The 17,935-nt window shown below is 42.3% G+C and overlaps 1 protein-coding gene across 1 annotated transcript; it reads right to left on the bottom strand.

The window, feature by feature from the left end:
* Nucleotides 1-12,940: 12,940 nt before the first annotated feature.
* Nucleotides 12,941-17,294, bottom strand: tmem236 (transmembrane protein 236). Its single transcript, XM_079648927.1, has 4 exons — nt 16,653-17,294; nt 15,726-15,798; nt 14,777-14,900; nt 12,941-13,936 (listed from the first exon to the last, which is right to left on the bottom strand). Exons 1-4 carry the CDS (start codon nt 16,904-16,906, stop codon nt 13,314-13,316), a joined length of 1,074 nt encoding a protein of 357 aa, XP_079505053.1. The 5' UTR covers nt 16,907-17,294; the 3' UTR covers nt 12,941-13,313.
* Between the last annotated feature and the right edge of the window lie 641 nt (nt 17,295-17,935).

The following is a 17,935-nucleotide window of genomic DNA, read 5'->3' as shown; positions in this document are numbered from 1 at the left end:
TTGGGGTTTTACGACACCAATACCATGTCTTCTGTCGGTTTAATGGAGGTCAATGGACAATTTATTTTGAAAACTGACATTTAAAAATGTAGTATTCCTACAGATTCCTACTTAATAATCCTCAGAACAGACTGACGGAGACAATTTCTTATATAGAAGGTAAATCCAATTAAAAATAGTTTTCCAAAATCACAAAACTTGGACAAATGATATAAATAAAAACCTGTGTTCATGAATGCCATGTTTCATACTTTACTTAAATTAATCTTTGAGTGAAGTACTTTAAATTAAAAGTATTTCTACAATGTTGTAAGAATCTTAAATCTACCTCCGGCACGTTTTATCTGAAATGCAAAGCCTCTTTCCTACTAGAAAAAAAATACACTTAAATCTGGCTTTTGACTTAAGTGGGACAGGATTCCAATTGAAAAAATAAGTAAACCCTAATTTCGAGGGGAAACTGGTACCAGTTACGCTGTGGTCCATTTGCCTCTGTGGCCTGTCACCCGGACAGACTTGCAAGGGACGTCAGCAGATGGGCAACACAGTGAGGAACCAAAATCTCCAGAGAGAGCTTTGGGAGGCGAGGGACACATGATGAAAGTGTTACATAACGGAGAAGGGAAAGGAAAAACGCACGGCCGAGTCATCAGGGGCAAGCTGTGAGAGTGTGGTGCAGGAAGCTGTGACACTTACCTCTGGGTCAACACACATCTGTTCCTAGAATACACACAGCTGCACACACACACACACATCCTTATCAATATCTCTACTCCTGGAGTGGACACCACCATCAGAGGTCAGAGCACTGTGTGACAGGGAAAGAGTAAATGAAAGGTCCCAGCGTTTAGCCCATGACTTGGGCTGAACCAGATTTACTAAATCTGTTTCATGACACCTCAAATCTCCTCCAAAGAGAGCCAACTGTCCTCCAGTTCCAGCAAAACACTCAGACAGAGTGCCCGCTTTGACTCTGAGCACAACTGTGAAGATGTTACATAAAGCAGTCAAATCATTCCTGTGCTGCCGAAACAAGCTGCCAGGTGTTTTTATTTACTTCAAGGAGTGTATGTATCGCTGTGTATGTCTGTTTGACATTATCAAAAGGACTTTGAAGTTCCAAACAATTCAAAACATCGAGGTCAAGCTGGGTCAAGATCATACATCTGTTTTCCTCAAAGACACACTTACTCCTGTCTCATTCTCACACACAATCACACACACACACACACACACACACACACACACACACACACACACACACACACACACACACACACACACACACACACACACACACACACACACACACACACACACACACACACACACACACACACACTTCTCAGCTGATACCACTCTTCCACATCCATACCATCACACCTACATCATATTAGTTTCATACATGTATTCCAATGGCTGTCAGGGCCCCATTATACAACAGGCCCAGAAACCAAGAAATGACAAGCATGTAATTCAATGGTAAAATGTCACATCTGGTCATATACAGTAAAAAGGACAAATTGAACTATTTTCCTCCAATATAAAACCCTGACATTACAAAATGCATGATTTTATACCAGTATGGCGGAGAGATCAAAATATGTGGTTATAATGGGAGTTTTTGTTTAATCTGATTCTGTGCAAAAACTAATCAACCAAAATCAATGTTGTTGCTAATCTTTGACATATCCAAGACTGTGATAAAAATAAAAAAACAGACCCCTCCAACATTCATTATATGGAAAAGAACATGCATGTTTTTCATAGAAAACGCAAATTCATGTTTTCAAACTGGCAGTTCAAGGGTTAAAATCCTGAACATAATTTAAGATTTGGTATTTTTGATCAGGACTGAAGTTGATTGAAAGATTTAACCCCAAAAAGTTTTTTTTAAATATTAATCTGTTGTCATTTTATAGCAGTTTTTGGAAGTGGACATTTTTGTCCCGAATGACTAATATGTAACTTTTTTGTTCAATCTGATTTTGTGCAAAAACTAATAATGCAAAAAAAATCTATTTTACTGCTAATCTTTTTGGAATCAAAGTATTTTGCAGTGGACATTTTTGTCTCGAATGACTAATTTGCGTAGTCGATTTGTTACACAGTGAATTAAAAACAGATTTGAAAATTTGAAATTGGAATTCCAAAATAGATCGAGAAAATAGCCTTGTTACAAAAAATCAGGCCATTTGCACCAACACAACCAAAGTTATTGCAAAATGAAAAATGAAAAATGACCCATATGGACAAAAACGTCCACAGTGATACCGGAGGGTTAAGAAACTAAAATATTCACCACTCTGTACAAAAGTGTCATGCACCTTCCAAGTATGTCAGAATGCATTTCTGAACCTACAAGTGCAAACACAGAAACAATTAGGTTGAACTAAGTGTATTATAATGGGCAAAGTTAGGTATTAACTAGGAGCACTCTTCACATTATCAGCTTGAGCATGCATATCCTCCATTAATGTGCTCGTATTGTGTGTTCAACAGTCCAGCAGTAATGTATGCATCACACGGATTCAAGTAGGGCTGCGCTGAAAGTTGCTGAACTTTGACCGATGGCTGTTGGCCGCAGCTTGTGATTCAATGCATTTGAATGTAACAAAGATATCTTAAACATCTTTTATCTTGCAGCTTAATCCCCTGACAAGGCACTATCGCTACAAGCCATAAATAACCTGTCAGTCTTCTCACTCCCCTACACAGCACACGTGTTCATGTGCATGCGCTCTCACACATATACACATCTGTCCATACGCTTCTTACTACCAAAGTGTGTGTGTGTGTGTGTGTGTGTGTGTGTGTGTGTGTGTGTGTGTGTGTGTGTGTGTGTGTGTGTGTGTGTGTGTGTGTGTGTGTGTGTGTGTGTGTGTGTGTGTGTGTGTGTGTGTGTGCGTGTGTGTGTGTGTGTGTCAAGCTGGGACAGCAGAGCAGGTTCTGCAGAGGCAGAGATGGATGTCACGCACAATATCAGGCAGAGCTCCAGACTCCGGCCTCCCCTCTGCCCTCCCCTCTGCCCTCCTCTCTGTCCACACAGCGAGAAACCACACATCTGCCCTCAGCAAAATAAATAATCCATGAATTCATCCCTGCTTGCAATTGGACACAACCAAAAAGTGTTTTTGCTGTAAACTGCAGTCATGCTATGTCAGCACAGGTGATCCCCATACTCATTGATTTAGGCCTAGTCATCACCTTTAATTTTTTCGTTAATAGTCTTTTATTTCTCCGCTGGCTGGGCAGAATACATTAATTTAAAGCAGGCTGGAGAAGAGCACAGACAGCTTAATAGTTTGACCAAACAGCTGTTGGACCCATCAAGGCACTCGAGCGATCAAAGACTATGGTTTTATCTGCTCTGTTTTTAATCTGGAAACACTAAACTCACCCAACAAAAGACACCCCTTCTTTAGTGCAAAACTATGCTTTGGTTAAGCATGATGCCAACATTCTCTGTGTTGACATTTCTATGTAGCATTTGTTAAGAGAACAGTCCAAGATAAAACATTAGAGCGGATAATGCAGAAAGATCTTTGAGAAAAAACACTCAAATTGAATTCCTAAGATCCAGCTGCAGCCCTCTCTGCTCCGCTCTCTCTCCACTCCTCCCACCTTCCAGTCAGAGAGGAAGTACTCACCCAGGAGACATTTTTGTTCTTGGGCACTCTTGACATGGCTTCCAGATGGAGAGGTCAAGGGCCCGGCTCCCAAAACCCTCAGTGTCCACACACACACACACACACACACACACACACACACACACACACACACACACACACACACACACACACACACACACACACACACACACACACACACACACACACACACACACACACACACACACACACACACACACACACACACACACACACACACACACACACACACACACACACGATTGTGATCTGCCCGGAAAATTGTCCTCCAATCACACCCTGCTAGACATGATCCAAAACTGACTCAAGAAGGAAGAGGAGGAGGAGAAGGAGGAGGAGTGGGAGGAGGAGGAGTGGGAGTGAGAAGAAGAAACAAAGATAGTCCAACTTCAAGATGCAGAAATAGTACATGCAGAAAAGTTCCTTCAGTCTTCCATCTAAATCCTCTTCTTCCTTCTCTTTTTCGGTGGCTGTCTGCTCTTTTCAGATTCATGAAGCCTATATGAATATGCAAACACACATCTGGCTTTGGCCCCTCCTCCGCCATGCCGGAGGAGGGCAGTAAACGGCCAATCCTGCCCTCCTAACATCTGGGAGAAGAGAGGTGGAGAAAAGATGGATGGAAAGAGGGAGGTGGAGAAGAAGGAAGGGAAGGATGTGACGAAAGATGTGAGACATGGAGGGACTGTGAGTGAGGATGGAGGAGGTGGTGGAGGAGGTGGAGGAGGGACGACTGGAGAGGTTACTGATCCCCAACACGAGATTATAGTGGAATTAAAAACACGTTTCATAGAGTTGGTCTTTGGGAGTTTTAAAGGTCAATAGTTTTGAAAATGAGCTTGAGTGACGTGGGAAAATCAATACTCTAACACTCTCATCAGAATACCTTTATACCTTTATTAGTCCCAGAGGGGAAATGTGCATGTCTGTACTTAAAGTGGACCTATCATGCTATATTTGAATAATATAGTGTAGGACCATACCTATATAAGGCATATTTATACTTTTTATTTTTCAAAATACCAAACAGATCATGCATTTTAGCCATTCCTCATTTCGCTCAATTTAACACTGTCTTTTCATGGGCTGATTCTGTGAGAACAGCACCATCTACAGGCCTGGCATATGTACTACAGCGTCTCCAGCGCTTTCGAACGGCAATGTCCGTGGCTGTCTCCTCCTGATTGGTGGAGTTGGCCCAATAGCCATAGCGCCACTTCTGTGACGTCAAAGAAGTGTTCAAATCTGTATCAGTCTGTATCAGATCCGTTGCAGCCCCTTTTTAAGAGATTTGGGTACGGAGGGAAATAGAGAGGGTTGTGTTTTCTGACACTTGGTGAGTTCCCTGGAACACCGGGGACACATGTTCATGTATAAAAGACGTACAAAAGGGCATTTTGCATGATAGGTCACCTTTAAAGTGCAGCGTTGTAGCCAAGAGACGATTAGCCTAGTGTAGAATAATTGCAAGAAGGTGGAGACAGTTAGCCTCTCTAAAGTTAGAAAAGACCTACACAAACAGAAATATCAAATCAACAGGTTTTAGCTTCACAGGGATTGATGAGGTTTCACTTTTTCCTAGATTCAGCCAAGCGCAGTGAGTTGTTGTCAAAGTGAGGTTGCAGGGAAATAATGAGTGAACTATTAAAGCGTTGACTGTCAAGAAAAAGGCTACAAGATTCAACTCCAACTTTAACCACAGACTATTTGATGTTAAACTGTTGGGTTGGATAAGTCAATTTTCAGAGCTGCTCCTTTAAGATGTATTACATTAAAAAATTGCAGTTTGATTATGTTCATCCAATCAATAAAACAAAATGTCAACACCAAAATGCCCACTCTGATCAACAAGATGTTATACAAATGTATTTTATGTTGTATAAATATTTAACTTAATAACTAAGATACTGATTCAGTGTGATATCATCTTATATTAATATTTCATTGGCAGTGTTATATAGAGCCTGAGATCCAAGATTGTATTGCCAACTACTACTTCTCTGTAATTGTGAATGTAAACTGAAAGCACTGAAACTAAACTTGTCAGAAACATTATATTTATTCAAACATTGTAACAGCTTCCAGTTATCTTTTCTTAATTCATAAGCAATTCATGTAAGACTGCTTTGCTCCTCTAAAACTGCATTTCCAAGAATAAAATAAATAGCCGAGGCAGAACAAACCGTAAGAGCCTTTTTTTGGTCGTGCAGAGAAACTCATCTGTGATCTGCTGTACCATCCCATCGCCTCCGGTGAAGTAGAAAATAGCAGTGTGACTGTTGAGTGTGGAAACAAGTCAATACCGACCACAGCTTGCAGCATTTTTACCAAATCCACAGTATTTTTGATTCAGCGTTATAGTCAATGTCCACCTTAGCGCTGTGTGGATCTGTGGTCCTTACACATTCACCTCCAGGAGAGTGGGCTACAGGGGGAGGAATCACAACCTCTGCAGGATTACTATTCAAGAGATGCTGCACCCCACACATGGAATACAACTGGAGGAAGGGATGTGCTATTAAAATCCCCAAAACTCTGGAGGTAACATCAGCGCTAAGTGTATTTCTTATAATATGGTCATTATTCGAGAAAGAGCTGTAGTGTCTTCATCTCTACTCCTCACATTTTAGACCAGGGGTGTCCAAACCTTTTTCACTGAGGGCCACATGCAGAAAAATATACAAAGGGCTGGGCCGCTCACTAGAGGTGAGGTATATCGCCTTTTCAGTTAAGTTATCAAAATCAATCAAATGTAGGAAACGTATGCTTGTTACTTGAAAGAAACCGCCTACATCACAGCTCTCCATAGGATTTCATTTATTTTGGTGACAGCTCATCCCTTAAAACAGAAGCCTCAGATTGCTTATGATAAGAGGAAATAGGAAGGGTATATTTCAAGCTGGTTATGTAAATAAGTTATTGGGCTTTTTCTCATCAACTTAGATTTTTTTGAAAATGTTTAATTGATTTGGAAAGTGGGCTTCTTAACACATGAATTATGTGTAATATGTTATATATATATTCAAGAAGAACAATATAAAACAAGCACAAGTTTCATGTGGGCCATATTTCATTATACTTTTTAATTAGCTGATGGCCGATTCAAAATGGCCTACGGGCCGCATTTGGCCCCCGGGCCGTAGTTTGGACACCCCTGTTTTAGACTGATACATCCGAGAACAGTTACATTCAGTAATCATAATTGTGAAACTCAGCCACAGTGAATGTTTTCAAAAACAGGCAATAAGAGAAACTCAATGACAATACTGAAAATCGGACCAGCAAAAAACTGTCATGGGGGTTATCTGATCAATTCAACTGAAAAGCCTCACTCAACAGCCAGAACAAAGACATCACAGGAAGCAATCAAATCTGTCTCCAGCTGGTATTCAAGTAAACAGGAGGGCGGGATCAAGGCCGGGAGTCAACACTGTGATTCTGTCTGTGAGATGTTCGTAATATCGATGATTTATCTCAACAACATAAGGGTCACTACGTCCTTTTAAAGTGATGTGATATTTAAAAACAAACACACAAGGCAGGATTCACAAGAAGTACTGTAAAAAACACCTCAGGAAATGTTGAGCACTTCCATAAAATGATCTCTTGCAAGCTTTGAAAATACAGCAGGCCTTTAAACACCAAAATAAATGTGAACGGATATGTTCCCAGATTAGATGCAACATGTGTTTCATTAGTCATCCATCTCTTCCTCTCTCACTCCAACGTGTTCTGTCTGCCTCTTGCCTATATGCTGCAAGAAAAATGCAAACAAAATTAAAAGCTGATATTCCCAAACAGTGCTTCATGCAATACATTAAAGTGCACCTTGTGTCAATGTGTTTAGGGGGAAAGTCTTACAGTATAATGTCTTATCTGGCATTCCATAATAACAAATTAGACACAAAGAAATAAGACAGACCCTTCTCATTTTATAAACCTATGGATAAAAATGTGAGGTTCAAAAAGGTTTTTTACCCTTAAATGTGTCTTGTTTCTCTAAGATTTAGGCCAAATTATACAATGGGAATAACTGAGCCCATGTGGTTGAAAACGGCGTCCTCTTGACACAGTGACATGATGTGAACAGCAGAAATAAATCAAAGTCATCTTAAGATCCTTCCTAGAGCCAGGCAAGCACTTGAAGTAATCGAGCTGTGATCTCTGCCAAACCTGGAGGGACACTTTGTTTTGAATAGTGTCTAAAAGCATGATGAATGAAAACTATTACTTCATAGCAAAGCAGCAAAGATTGGGGGGGGGGGAGGGGGGGGGGAATCTGGAAACCAAACTAACACACTGTGCAGTAGAGTATATATATTTTGTTAATTCACGATCAAGTGAGTCATTTTAACCAACATTGGGAACTGTCCTACACCAAGTTGTAGCTTACACTGATCCATCTTTGTACTTCATTTAGGACTGCTTATTGTAGGTCAACAAATGGTGTGAATATAACAGATGAGTAATATATGCTTGCACCACAGAAGCATATTTCAAGCCTGGGTGCTTCTAAACAACACTTTTTTTTGTTGTGCTTCCCTTAAATATGCATTTATACCAACAGCATCCCTTTTTTCATTTGCTAACTCACACCTTCCTAACTGCTGTCATCACATCTTGATATGTCACTGTTTTTTGCGGTGCATGGCTTTTTGATTGTGTATGTTTCTTTCTCCTGGCTGGTTGCTGAGGTGGGCACACACTGAATGCAGCAGAGCAGTGTGGGTAATCTGCGAGGCTTTGCCCTGACAGCCTATTCAGTGCTGAGTGCTGACAGTAAGCCTGTTTCATGTAGGAATGTGGTTGCGATACTTTCCACCGCAGTCAGCGCCATCCCACAATGCACAGCTCTGACACTCTATAGTATCAGCTGCAACAGGACTTAACAGAGGTTGTGCATAGACGCATGAGCAACAATAACTACAGCGACGAAGCAGCAAACAGAGAGGAAAGGATGGGAGTTAGTGGAAGGATGAGAAGAAATAAAGAGAAACAGGTGGAGGAGACTCTTCGCTCCCTTCTGTCATTGAGAGGACATTAAAAGCTGTCTTGTGATGCCATAGCTGCACCTGTCTGTCCTCCCCTGCTCCTTCAGACAGGTCACCGTGTGAAGTGAGGACAGCAGCTTTTCCTAAATCACCTTGACTTTGGTTTTTATTGCATGGTGTTGAAATTAAACTGTTGCCCTCAAACAAACCATCCTGTACGGGGTTATTGGCTTTGTAGGTCATGTTTTCATGAAGTCCTGCACTGGATCGATACTGCGAGCTGTTTGACAATGACACTGTCTGTCCTGATAAACTGCAGCGCGGCTGAAAACTCGCACAGAGGAACCGTCACAGAGGAGTGAACAGGTTGCCAGAGTCACATTTCTATCGGCTTACAGACGGATATAAATATCGCCGGCATTGTAATGCAGTGACTACACATTCAGCAGTATATAAAATGCAATAATCGTGTGTATTGTAAAGATGCATCCCCTCCCCTCTCTTACTCAATACTTCCCTGTTGCTATGGGATAAAATAAAAACATGTGGATGCTGCATGGAGGCGCTGCGATGGTCACTCACATAGGTGGACTGCACACTCCGCCAGTGTCCAAGCCCACAGCAATACATCAAGACATCCAGTAGAGGAGGGGGCAGGCCGGGGGGGGGCGGTGGTCTCAGGCCGGGCTCACACACAGGGTCCTCATGGCACAGGTGATGCTCCTGATCGCCACCTCTTCAGGGAGTTCCCGCAAAAACATATAGATTATTTTGGGTCCTCCAGGGGGTCCCTCTCTCGTAAGTTATGTTCTCAGATGAGTTCAGGTGATCCGAAAGCGTCTTTGAAGTCGTGTCCCGTGCGCCAGTCTGATGAGAAGTGTTAGTTTGTCTCCTTGTGTGTGTCCTCAGCTCAACTCAGAAGGACAGGTGGTTCAGCTGTCATCCTGTGTTTATCTACCCTCCCGAAACCAAACCTCACACTTCTCTGTTTTTGACTTACCCTGTCAGAAAAAACCTCCCTTCCACCTCCCCCGGCTTAAGCCCCCTGAATAGAATCGCTTCAGAAACTAAATGTCATCTTCTTCTCTATGTGTGTGTGTCTCTCAGTGCTCTGTAGTCTGTCAGATGTATCCAATCACAGCTGCAGCCACACTCCACAGCCGTCTCGTCTGCCTCCCTGTCTATCCCTCCCTGGGAGTCTGGATTTTCGGTTTCTGTGCGATTCCCCTCGTCTCACCTCCTCAAAAATTCCAGCTCTATAGCTCCTCCTTCAGTATCTCTCACTCCGGCACGCTGCTTCCCTCTCTCATCAGGACCGTTCCTGCTTACCTGAGTCACTCTTTGCACTCCTGCTGTGACCGTGAATGTGTGTGTGTGTGTGTGTGTGTGTGTGTGTGTGTGTGTGTGTGTGTGTGTGTGTGTGTGTGTGTGTGTGTGTGTGTGTGGAGGCTGCAGCTGAAGCTCACCGCTCTCTCTCTCTGTTGCCATGCTAGAGCAGGTAACATTCGGCTAGCGCAGGAGACACACAGCCTGAATTCAAATGCGCCCTCCAGCCTCTCAGATGTACAAAGCCTCCACCCCTCCTTAACAGCGGGATGAGGAGGCACCGGGGAAAACCTCCCCTCTTTTCAAACCATTTCATTCTATAGTTGAGTCCCAAAACCTCTTGGCACAAGTGGAGAAAATGAGTCAGTATATTTCAGCGTGTATCTAAAAGATATCAACTTTTTTTCTAAAAGTACAGATGGGTTTCTTGATAGTTTTTCAAATAAAGGTGATCTTTTTAGGCAAAGAAGATTCAACAGATGCTCTAGTGAGGCATTGCTATCGTCAGCAAGGAAATATAATGACAATGTACATCTCAGTTTCTTTGACGGCTGACTAGGAAGTGAAAACGAATTCATGCAAAGCTTCTCTAAGAATGCAGGAAAAGTTAATTATATGAACAAAAAAGGAACAAGGAAATAAAAGCCTCTGACTCCTCAGAAAGCTCTGAACGTGGATCCAGATGAAGACACAGGCTGTTGCTTTTCCCTTTGATCCTTTGCAGCACTCACTGTGTGTCACAGGAATAACAGAAGAGCTCTCTGGACTGCCATCATGGGTACAAAATGGCCGCAATAACTGAACTTGCACTAATGCTTTCTTGCAGATTATAGTATGAATCATCCTGTGGGGAAATTAAGGGAATTTAATTTTCCATAAATGAAAGCAGGCTAGTTTTTCCCCTCCCTGTGAATTATAGTCCCCTCACTCTGCGTGTATCATTGACAAAGCATTTAAACAAATCTTGCCATTCAGTGTGACAAAGGCGATTCACCAAAACACATCAGGTGCAGAGGGATATTTGACGCTTTATTTCAAAATCCTTTATGGTCGTACCTTTTGTGTGTTAGGGGACACACAACAGCCGCCAATTAGACACTCCCTTAAACTGTGTGTCCCCTCGCCCCGGCTCATCCATTAGACAGACAAAGACCAAGTGCTCCATGGAGGGTTTGAAACGCCCTGGTGGAGGACTGGCGATTATACATCAGCATCTCTCTCTGCTGTGTCACTGTGGCATTCTGTATACACACACACACACACACACACACACACACACACACACACACACACACACACACACACACACACACACACACACACACACACACACACACACACACACACACACACACACACACACACACACACACACACACACACACACACACACACACACACACACACACACACACACACACACACACACACACACACACACACACACACACACACACACACACACACACACACACTGCAGTGAGTTATACTGCCATGAAAACACATAAAGCACCACAGGGCCTGCAGCAAAGGCAAGAGCCGAGGCCGAGATGCTGATTCTCAACAGCCAAGGACGAAGAGTTAAAAGCAGCGACACACAAAGAAAATGTGCTGGTGCTGACACAGAGGGGAACACATGGTTAGGAAGCTGAAATCATAAGAGAAGAACGGATAATAAATAAAGTGTGTAAAGTTAACACTGATGAAAGGTATGATTAATCTTGGGTATGGGTGACAAAACTGAAAAGAGAACCATACGGATAGTCCTATGGAAGAGGAGCTTTCATGGAACAGTTATCATTACATGTTAGACGCTTTTATCCAAAGGGACTTACATACTCAATACGTGGGCAATCCCCACAGGAGCAATTTGGGGTGAAGTGTCTCAGGGACACAACGACATGCTGACTGCAGTGGGGTTTGAACCTGTGACCCGCTAATCCGAAGACCAACGCACAACCCACTGCACCGCACGCCTCCCCAAAGAGGTTTAAAAGAAAGTTTACTGTAAATAAATGCGACGTTGTTTTTTTATGGGCGATCATTCTTTTCCTATGGACACATCTGTATGTTTCCAAGAGTAACAACGTCCACAACCTCAGGGCACAGGTGTGAAAAAAATATTGTAGTTTGCACAAACCCTTAATGTATATGACGTTACCCAGTTTGTTCATTCAGTAGAAGCTGACATTTTTTTTCTTTATGTGTTTGCTGTCATTTAAAGGTGACCTATACTGCAAAATGCATTTTTGTACGTCTTTTATACATGAATATGTGTCCCCGGTGTGTCAGGGAACTCACCAAGTGTCAGAAAACACAACCCTCTCTATTTTCCTCCATACCAAAATCTCTTAAAAAGGGGCTGCAACGGATCTGATACAGACTGATCCAGATTTGAGCACTTCTATGACGTCACAGAAGTGGCGCTACGGCTATTGGGCCAACTCCACCAATCAGGAGGAGACAGCCACGGACATTGCCGTTGGAATGCGCTGGAGACGCTGTAGTACATATGCCAGGCCTGTAGATGGTGCTGTTCTCACAGAATCAGCCCATGCAAAGACAGTGTTAAATTGAGCGAAATGAGGAATGGCTAAAATGCATGATCTGTTTGGTATTTTGAAAAATAAAAAGTATAAATATGCCTTATATAGGTATGGTCCTACACTATATTATTCAAATACATGTATAGCATGATAGTTCCACTTTAAAACACAGAGTCTTTAAGAATTGTCTAAAATGGGATGGAGCTTTTTGTGGCATTATGACAAAAACCTGACTTTCTGTATTCCGATGAGCACTTCAGGGGGAAAGGAAATAAGATGTGAATTCAGTCAGATTAAAGGAATGATATATAAATATTGTCAAAACGGTGACACTTGTCTGAAAACAAAGGATATTTATTTCACAAAGTTTGTGTTGTTTGAAAAGGTTGAGAAGCTTTTGTTTAAAAATCATTATTTATTTTTTTCATCACTTTTGTAGTGTGTTACCAAATAGATAAAAAATAGCAGGTAAACTTAAAATTAAAACAATAAATACATTAGGATTCAATTAGTCACAGAAAAATGACAAATACAAATGTCTCACTGTACACTCAAGCCTACACACCTCCCTTGTTTTAAATACAGGATCTTGTTTACACTCTGATTTGGATGAACGGCCTGAGATTTGCAGCCATTACAATTCAAAGCATGTTTGTCTTGATCATCAGCACCAGCTGCATGTTTCTCTGGTGCTGCTCCCTCCACATAAACACACCAACTGTTCCTCCATCCACAATCAGAGCGGCCCTCTCATTAAAAACCGGCTCTGTCTCTCCTCCTCAAAACATGCTCTGCCTTTTGAAAATCCTCAGCTTAGTCAGAAATGTAAAGTAGATAAAAGTCAAGCTCACCAGCACATTTTTCAACGTGTACAACACGGGTGTGACATAACCAAACACGACAATGAGAGCGACTCTAAAGACGAAGAAAGGAAGGTCCTGCAGAGCGACTCCGGCAGAACACAACAGAGGGTTCTGAGGAGTGATGATCATACGGAGAGTGGACATGAAGGCCAGGATGTAGACGGGGAACACCCAGACCGAGTAGAAGATCAGCGGCTCTCCTGCCGCTCTCACCATCTCCACCGTGTCAAACCAGAACAGGAAACAATCCACCAGCACCTCTGACCTCATGTCCCTGCGCCACAGGAAGCCCAGAGGACCGGAGTAGGACCTCTGACGTGAGGAAGAGGAGTAGAGGTAGGCGGCGGTGTGTGTGGGGCGGCTGGGGGAGCCAGGGAGGTCGGACCATCTGCCCGAGGGTCCGCTGTTCCTGACCTCTGGGGTCACAGCGCTCTGACCTTCATCATCGTCAGCGGGCAGCTGGGCTGTGACGGTGCTCACCGACCCCAGGTGGGTGAGGACCGGGCCGGGCATCTCGAGGTCAGACTCCAGGCTGTCTGCTGCGGATTACAAGGGATCAAACTGTTAAAGTTGCAGATCGTGGATAAACTGAAACACAAACATTATAAAGAGAAGTTAGTGTGTTGAAAAGCATGTGTTTCAAGAGGGTTGATTTTTTTTAACGTAGTTTCAAAGTGCTGTAGAATCTTATTTGGACATACAGTCAATGTCTATCCCGGCTAGAAAAGGAAAAATGTATTCAGGCATGTTAATATAGGTGTTAAACAGTAAACTACATTTTGAAACAGGGGTCTTTGCAGACACCTTAGGGACACCTGAGGACCCCTGAGGAAACTGATCAAATGTTGGTCCGACAATAACTGTTTAGACTAGAGTAATGAACCGCTGATTTTTTACAGCAGACATTGTGAGTTGTTAAAGTAGGAAAAGCACACGTTACAAATACCCTTAAAAGCGATAGTAGGAATTGTTTGAAGAGGGGTTGATTAATGTTCGTATCCATAGTCAGTAAAACACCAAAGTCACTGAATAACACAAACTGATGCAGGCAGGTGTAGACCAGCAACTTCTGCATTCTGCAAGTTCAAATTACAGATTTTTCTCAAAGGAGTTTGGTGGCTTTGAAGAGAGCATAAATAACGGTCTAGCCCCGTCGCCATCTTCTGTAGGTTATACCCTCACTCACTATGGTTACGTTAAACCCAGCTTCAAACCATCCCTTTGAGCAGCTGCACATTTCATTATTCACACTTTTCCTTGTCAAAATATCTACTGGATCAAAGACTTTAATCTATTTGATCTCACACAACATAAAACCCAGACACTTCAAATGCATAGACATAAACATGATTTAATGTTTAACTCTACCAAAAACTCACATGGTCCCATGAGCTTGCAGGGGCGGATCCTCTCGATGATGTCCACACAGATGAGGGAGAAAAGCACCAAGGAAACGGGCAACTCAGTAAAATGGTCGAGCGTGAGTCCTCTGTCCACCTGCACCTGAAGTACAACCCATTACAGCAACAGAAAAAAAAGAATAGTAAATTCAATAGGACAGAGAACTGACATGCCTCTTATAAATCATGAGTAATGAAGCCGGATGAAACTGAATCCAAACCATTCATTATCGCATTTGGCTGGACTGAGAAAGAGGAGCCGAGTTTTATGAAGCCATCCAATTTAACCACCCCATCATTATAGAAATAAAATGCTGCTATAAAGTCACTTAAGAGAAGCTGAAGAAGTATTAGATGGTGTTATTAAATGTATGATGTGTCTGACAGGTCTTTGTGTAGCCAAATGATCTTATTTATGTCATCGCCAAGGAGGATTGTCAAGGAATAAAAGAAAACACGTCGCATTTGTGTAAAGATTCCTGTCTGTTTTCAGAGGGGAGGATTGTACTTAAGTTTGGGTTAATGGCCAACCTGTTATGTTCACTGTGGGTTACTGAATACCCCAGACACAGCGTGCAGTCATGTGACAGTGGACACATTTCCTCTGTGGTTTACAAATGTGCCAAAGTCCCTCTCAATACACAGGGAGAAAATATTTGGATGCAACCTCCAGAGGCAAAATATCAGGATACCTGGTGACAAGCAATCAGTTTCTTTCTCTGAGGTGCAATGTGCCGTGTCGACCATCGCTCAGTGAATAATAACAGTTCCCCAAGCACATACACAAGGGGGTCATAAAACCATCCCGTGCCTCAAATGGACTGTTTACAACAAATATGGCTGTTCAAGGACCCCGTCGGAGCGTGACAGAACGCAACATCAACAGGTGCTTCTCTGTGACAAGAGCCATCCGTCTGTGTGAGTCTACCTTGGAGCTGGCTATTAATATGGCAAAGCACGGGAATGTGCACAGCATGAGATACGCCAGCGCTGTCGGCCTCCTGAAAGACAGAACGGGGAGATTTGAGTCAATCTGATTAACAGTTAGCCCGGTGTAAGGAATCATTGTTGAAAGTGCTTTTCTGAATGTATAAACTGCATTTCTTAGTGTTATTGTCTGATTTATGTTGTTACGTGAAAGGAAAAAATAGATTTACTTTTACAATTATGTAGATACTTGGGTATTGTGTGCCACTTTATACACATTCCACATCATTAGGAAGTACATATGGAACTTTTTACTCTTGTAGAATAAAGGGAGATCATGTAACTTTCGATAAACAATGTCACATAATCATGGGATGATGTTAGAGCCATAATGCCTAAAACACTCAGTGACATCAGCAAGAAAGCAGTATCTAGCTACATTTGGCTAACATTAGCCACCATAAGCTAGTGATCATAACAGACCAAGTCACACATGTGCCCTTAAAACCCCTGTGAGTGTATCTTAGCAAGGATTTCTTTATTGTTTATGATTTCAGAAAAAATGAAAACAAAACATATACAATATGATACTTTGTTAACGATTAAGCGACAAAACAGTAGTTAAGATTAGGTCCACATAAAACAGCTAAAACATCAGCAGTCATTTTGCCTCAACGACACTTTTTGATATTTTGAAGTCAATTCTGATAATATTTCTGAATGCAGGACGTAACTGTCACAAGGTGTTTTTGTGTTACAGCTTTTACTGAGGAGCTTCAGTGTTCCCTTTCACTTCTGCATTGTTAGAGCAAGTACATTCTATTCTGAGTAAGCCAAAATCCAAAACCTACCCTAAAAAGGTTTGTTCTCTCTCCTAACCATTCTGACCCTGACATTGATGTAAGTTCTTCCCAATGGCTGTACTCACCACTGTGTGATCTCTGTGATAAACCTCCTCTTCTTCAGGATCAGATACTTCAGAGGCACCCACACCAGCAGGGTCACGGAGGTCACGTAGGCGACCGAGGCGGCCACCACCAGCCAGTAGGCCGTCAGATCCTCCCCTCTCACGTCCCGTATGAGGCTGGCAAACCTCTCCATCATCACAAAGACCGGTATGACGAGGGCCGCGAACTGCAGCACCTCGTACAGGACGAACTTCAGAGTCTTCCCAGAGGGCATCGTCTCTGAAAACCAGTCGCTGGTCTGAAAAGACTTCGACAATCATTTCCCACAAAGTGAGCGGACGAGCTGTTGGACTCTGCTCACTGACACTGCTTACACTGCACTGGAGGCTGTATTCTTTTATTGCCGAGGTAATGAGGTGGTCACGCTCGGCTTTTTATGGGCCCACAAAAAAATAAAAAAAGTCATCCCATCCCACAATTTCAAGGAGATGGTACGTTCTGGAAAAAATGCACGGTTACTTTGAGACTCAAGTTTTAACATGTTTTTTGAAGAATTGAGTAATCAAGACATTGTTGAAATAAAGACACTTTCAATAAAACAACAGTGATGAGACTTTAAAAGAATCCTCATTAATACACTTAAAATGCCACTTTCAAAATCAGTGCCACACACACACACACACACACACACACACACACACACACACACACACACACACACACACACACACACACACACACACACACACACACACACACACACACACACACACACACACACACACACACACACACACACACACACACACACACACACACAAAAATGCCCTAAAAATCTTAAGTATTTCTTAACACTTCACTTTAACAGGTTTAACGTATAGCAGGACCGTTTAACCGCACTTGTTTTAGATAAAAGTACAAGCTAAATTAAGTGTATATTTTTAACTGTCCAAACATCAATGAAAGTGCTTCATTAGTACTGTATTGTAAGATAAGCAAACAACCCCAAAATGGTCATGATTTGATCAAAATGTTGCAAAACTCTGATCGGCGGCAACAGCTGTTCTCCTGGGTTTCCTACTTCACACAAGTGAGAAAAGCTACAAATTCATGCTTAAAGCTGTTCTAAACTCCCAAAGGAAATAGTGTTCATATTGTGAAATGGAACAAGCATGCATAACAATGTCTCCTTTAAAATGTCTCTCAGTAGTGAAACAGTTTAAGAAGCAAATGAAACAAAAATAAAAAACACATTTTACAAATCCATTAAGTGCTTTGAAAACAAGAGAACAAGGCTGTTCAT

The sequence above is a fragment of the Notothenia rossii genome, assembly GCF_949606895.1.
Source record: "Notothenia rossii genome assembly, chromosome: 9".
Classification (NCBI taxonomy): domain Eukaryota; kingdom Metazoa; phylum Chordata; class Actinopteri; order Perciformes; family Nototheniidae; genus Notothenia; species Notothenia rossii.
This window is presented reverse-complemented; position numbering and strand designations above follow the sequence as displayed.

Coding starts and splice junctions, on each gene's coding strand:
- tmem236 (XM_079648927.1), bottom strand. CDS start 16,906: ATGCCCTCTGGGAAGACTCTGAAGTTCGTCCTGTACGAGGTGCTGCAG. Junction 14,901..15,725: donor TATTAATAGCCAGCTCCAAG/GTAGACTCACAC, acceptor GTTGTACTTCAG/GTGCAGGTGGACAGAGGACT. Junction 13,937..14,776: donor CTGCAAGCTCATGGGACCAT/GTGAGTTTTTGG, acceptor TGTAATCCGCAG/CAGACAGCCTGGAGTCTGAC.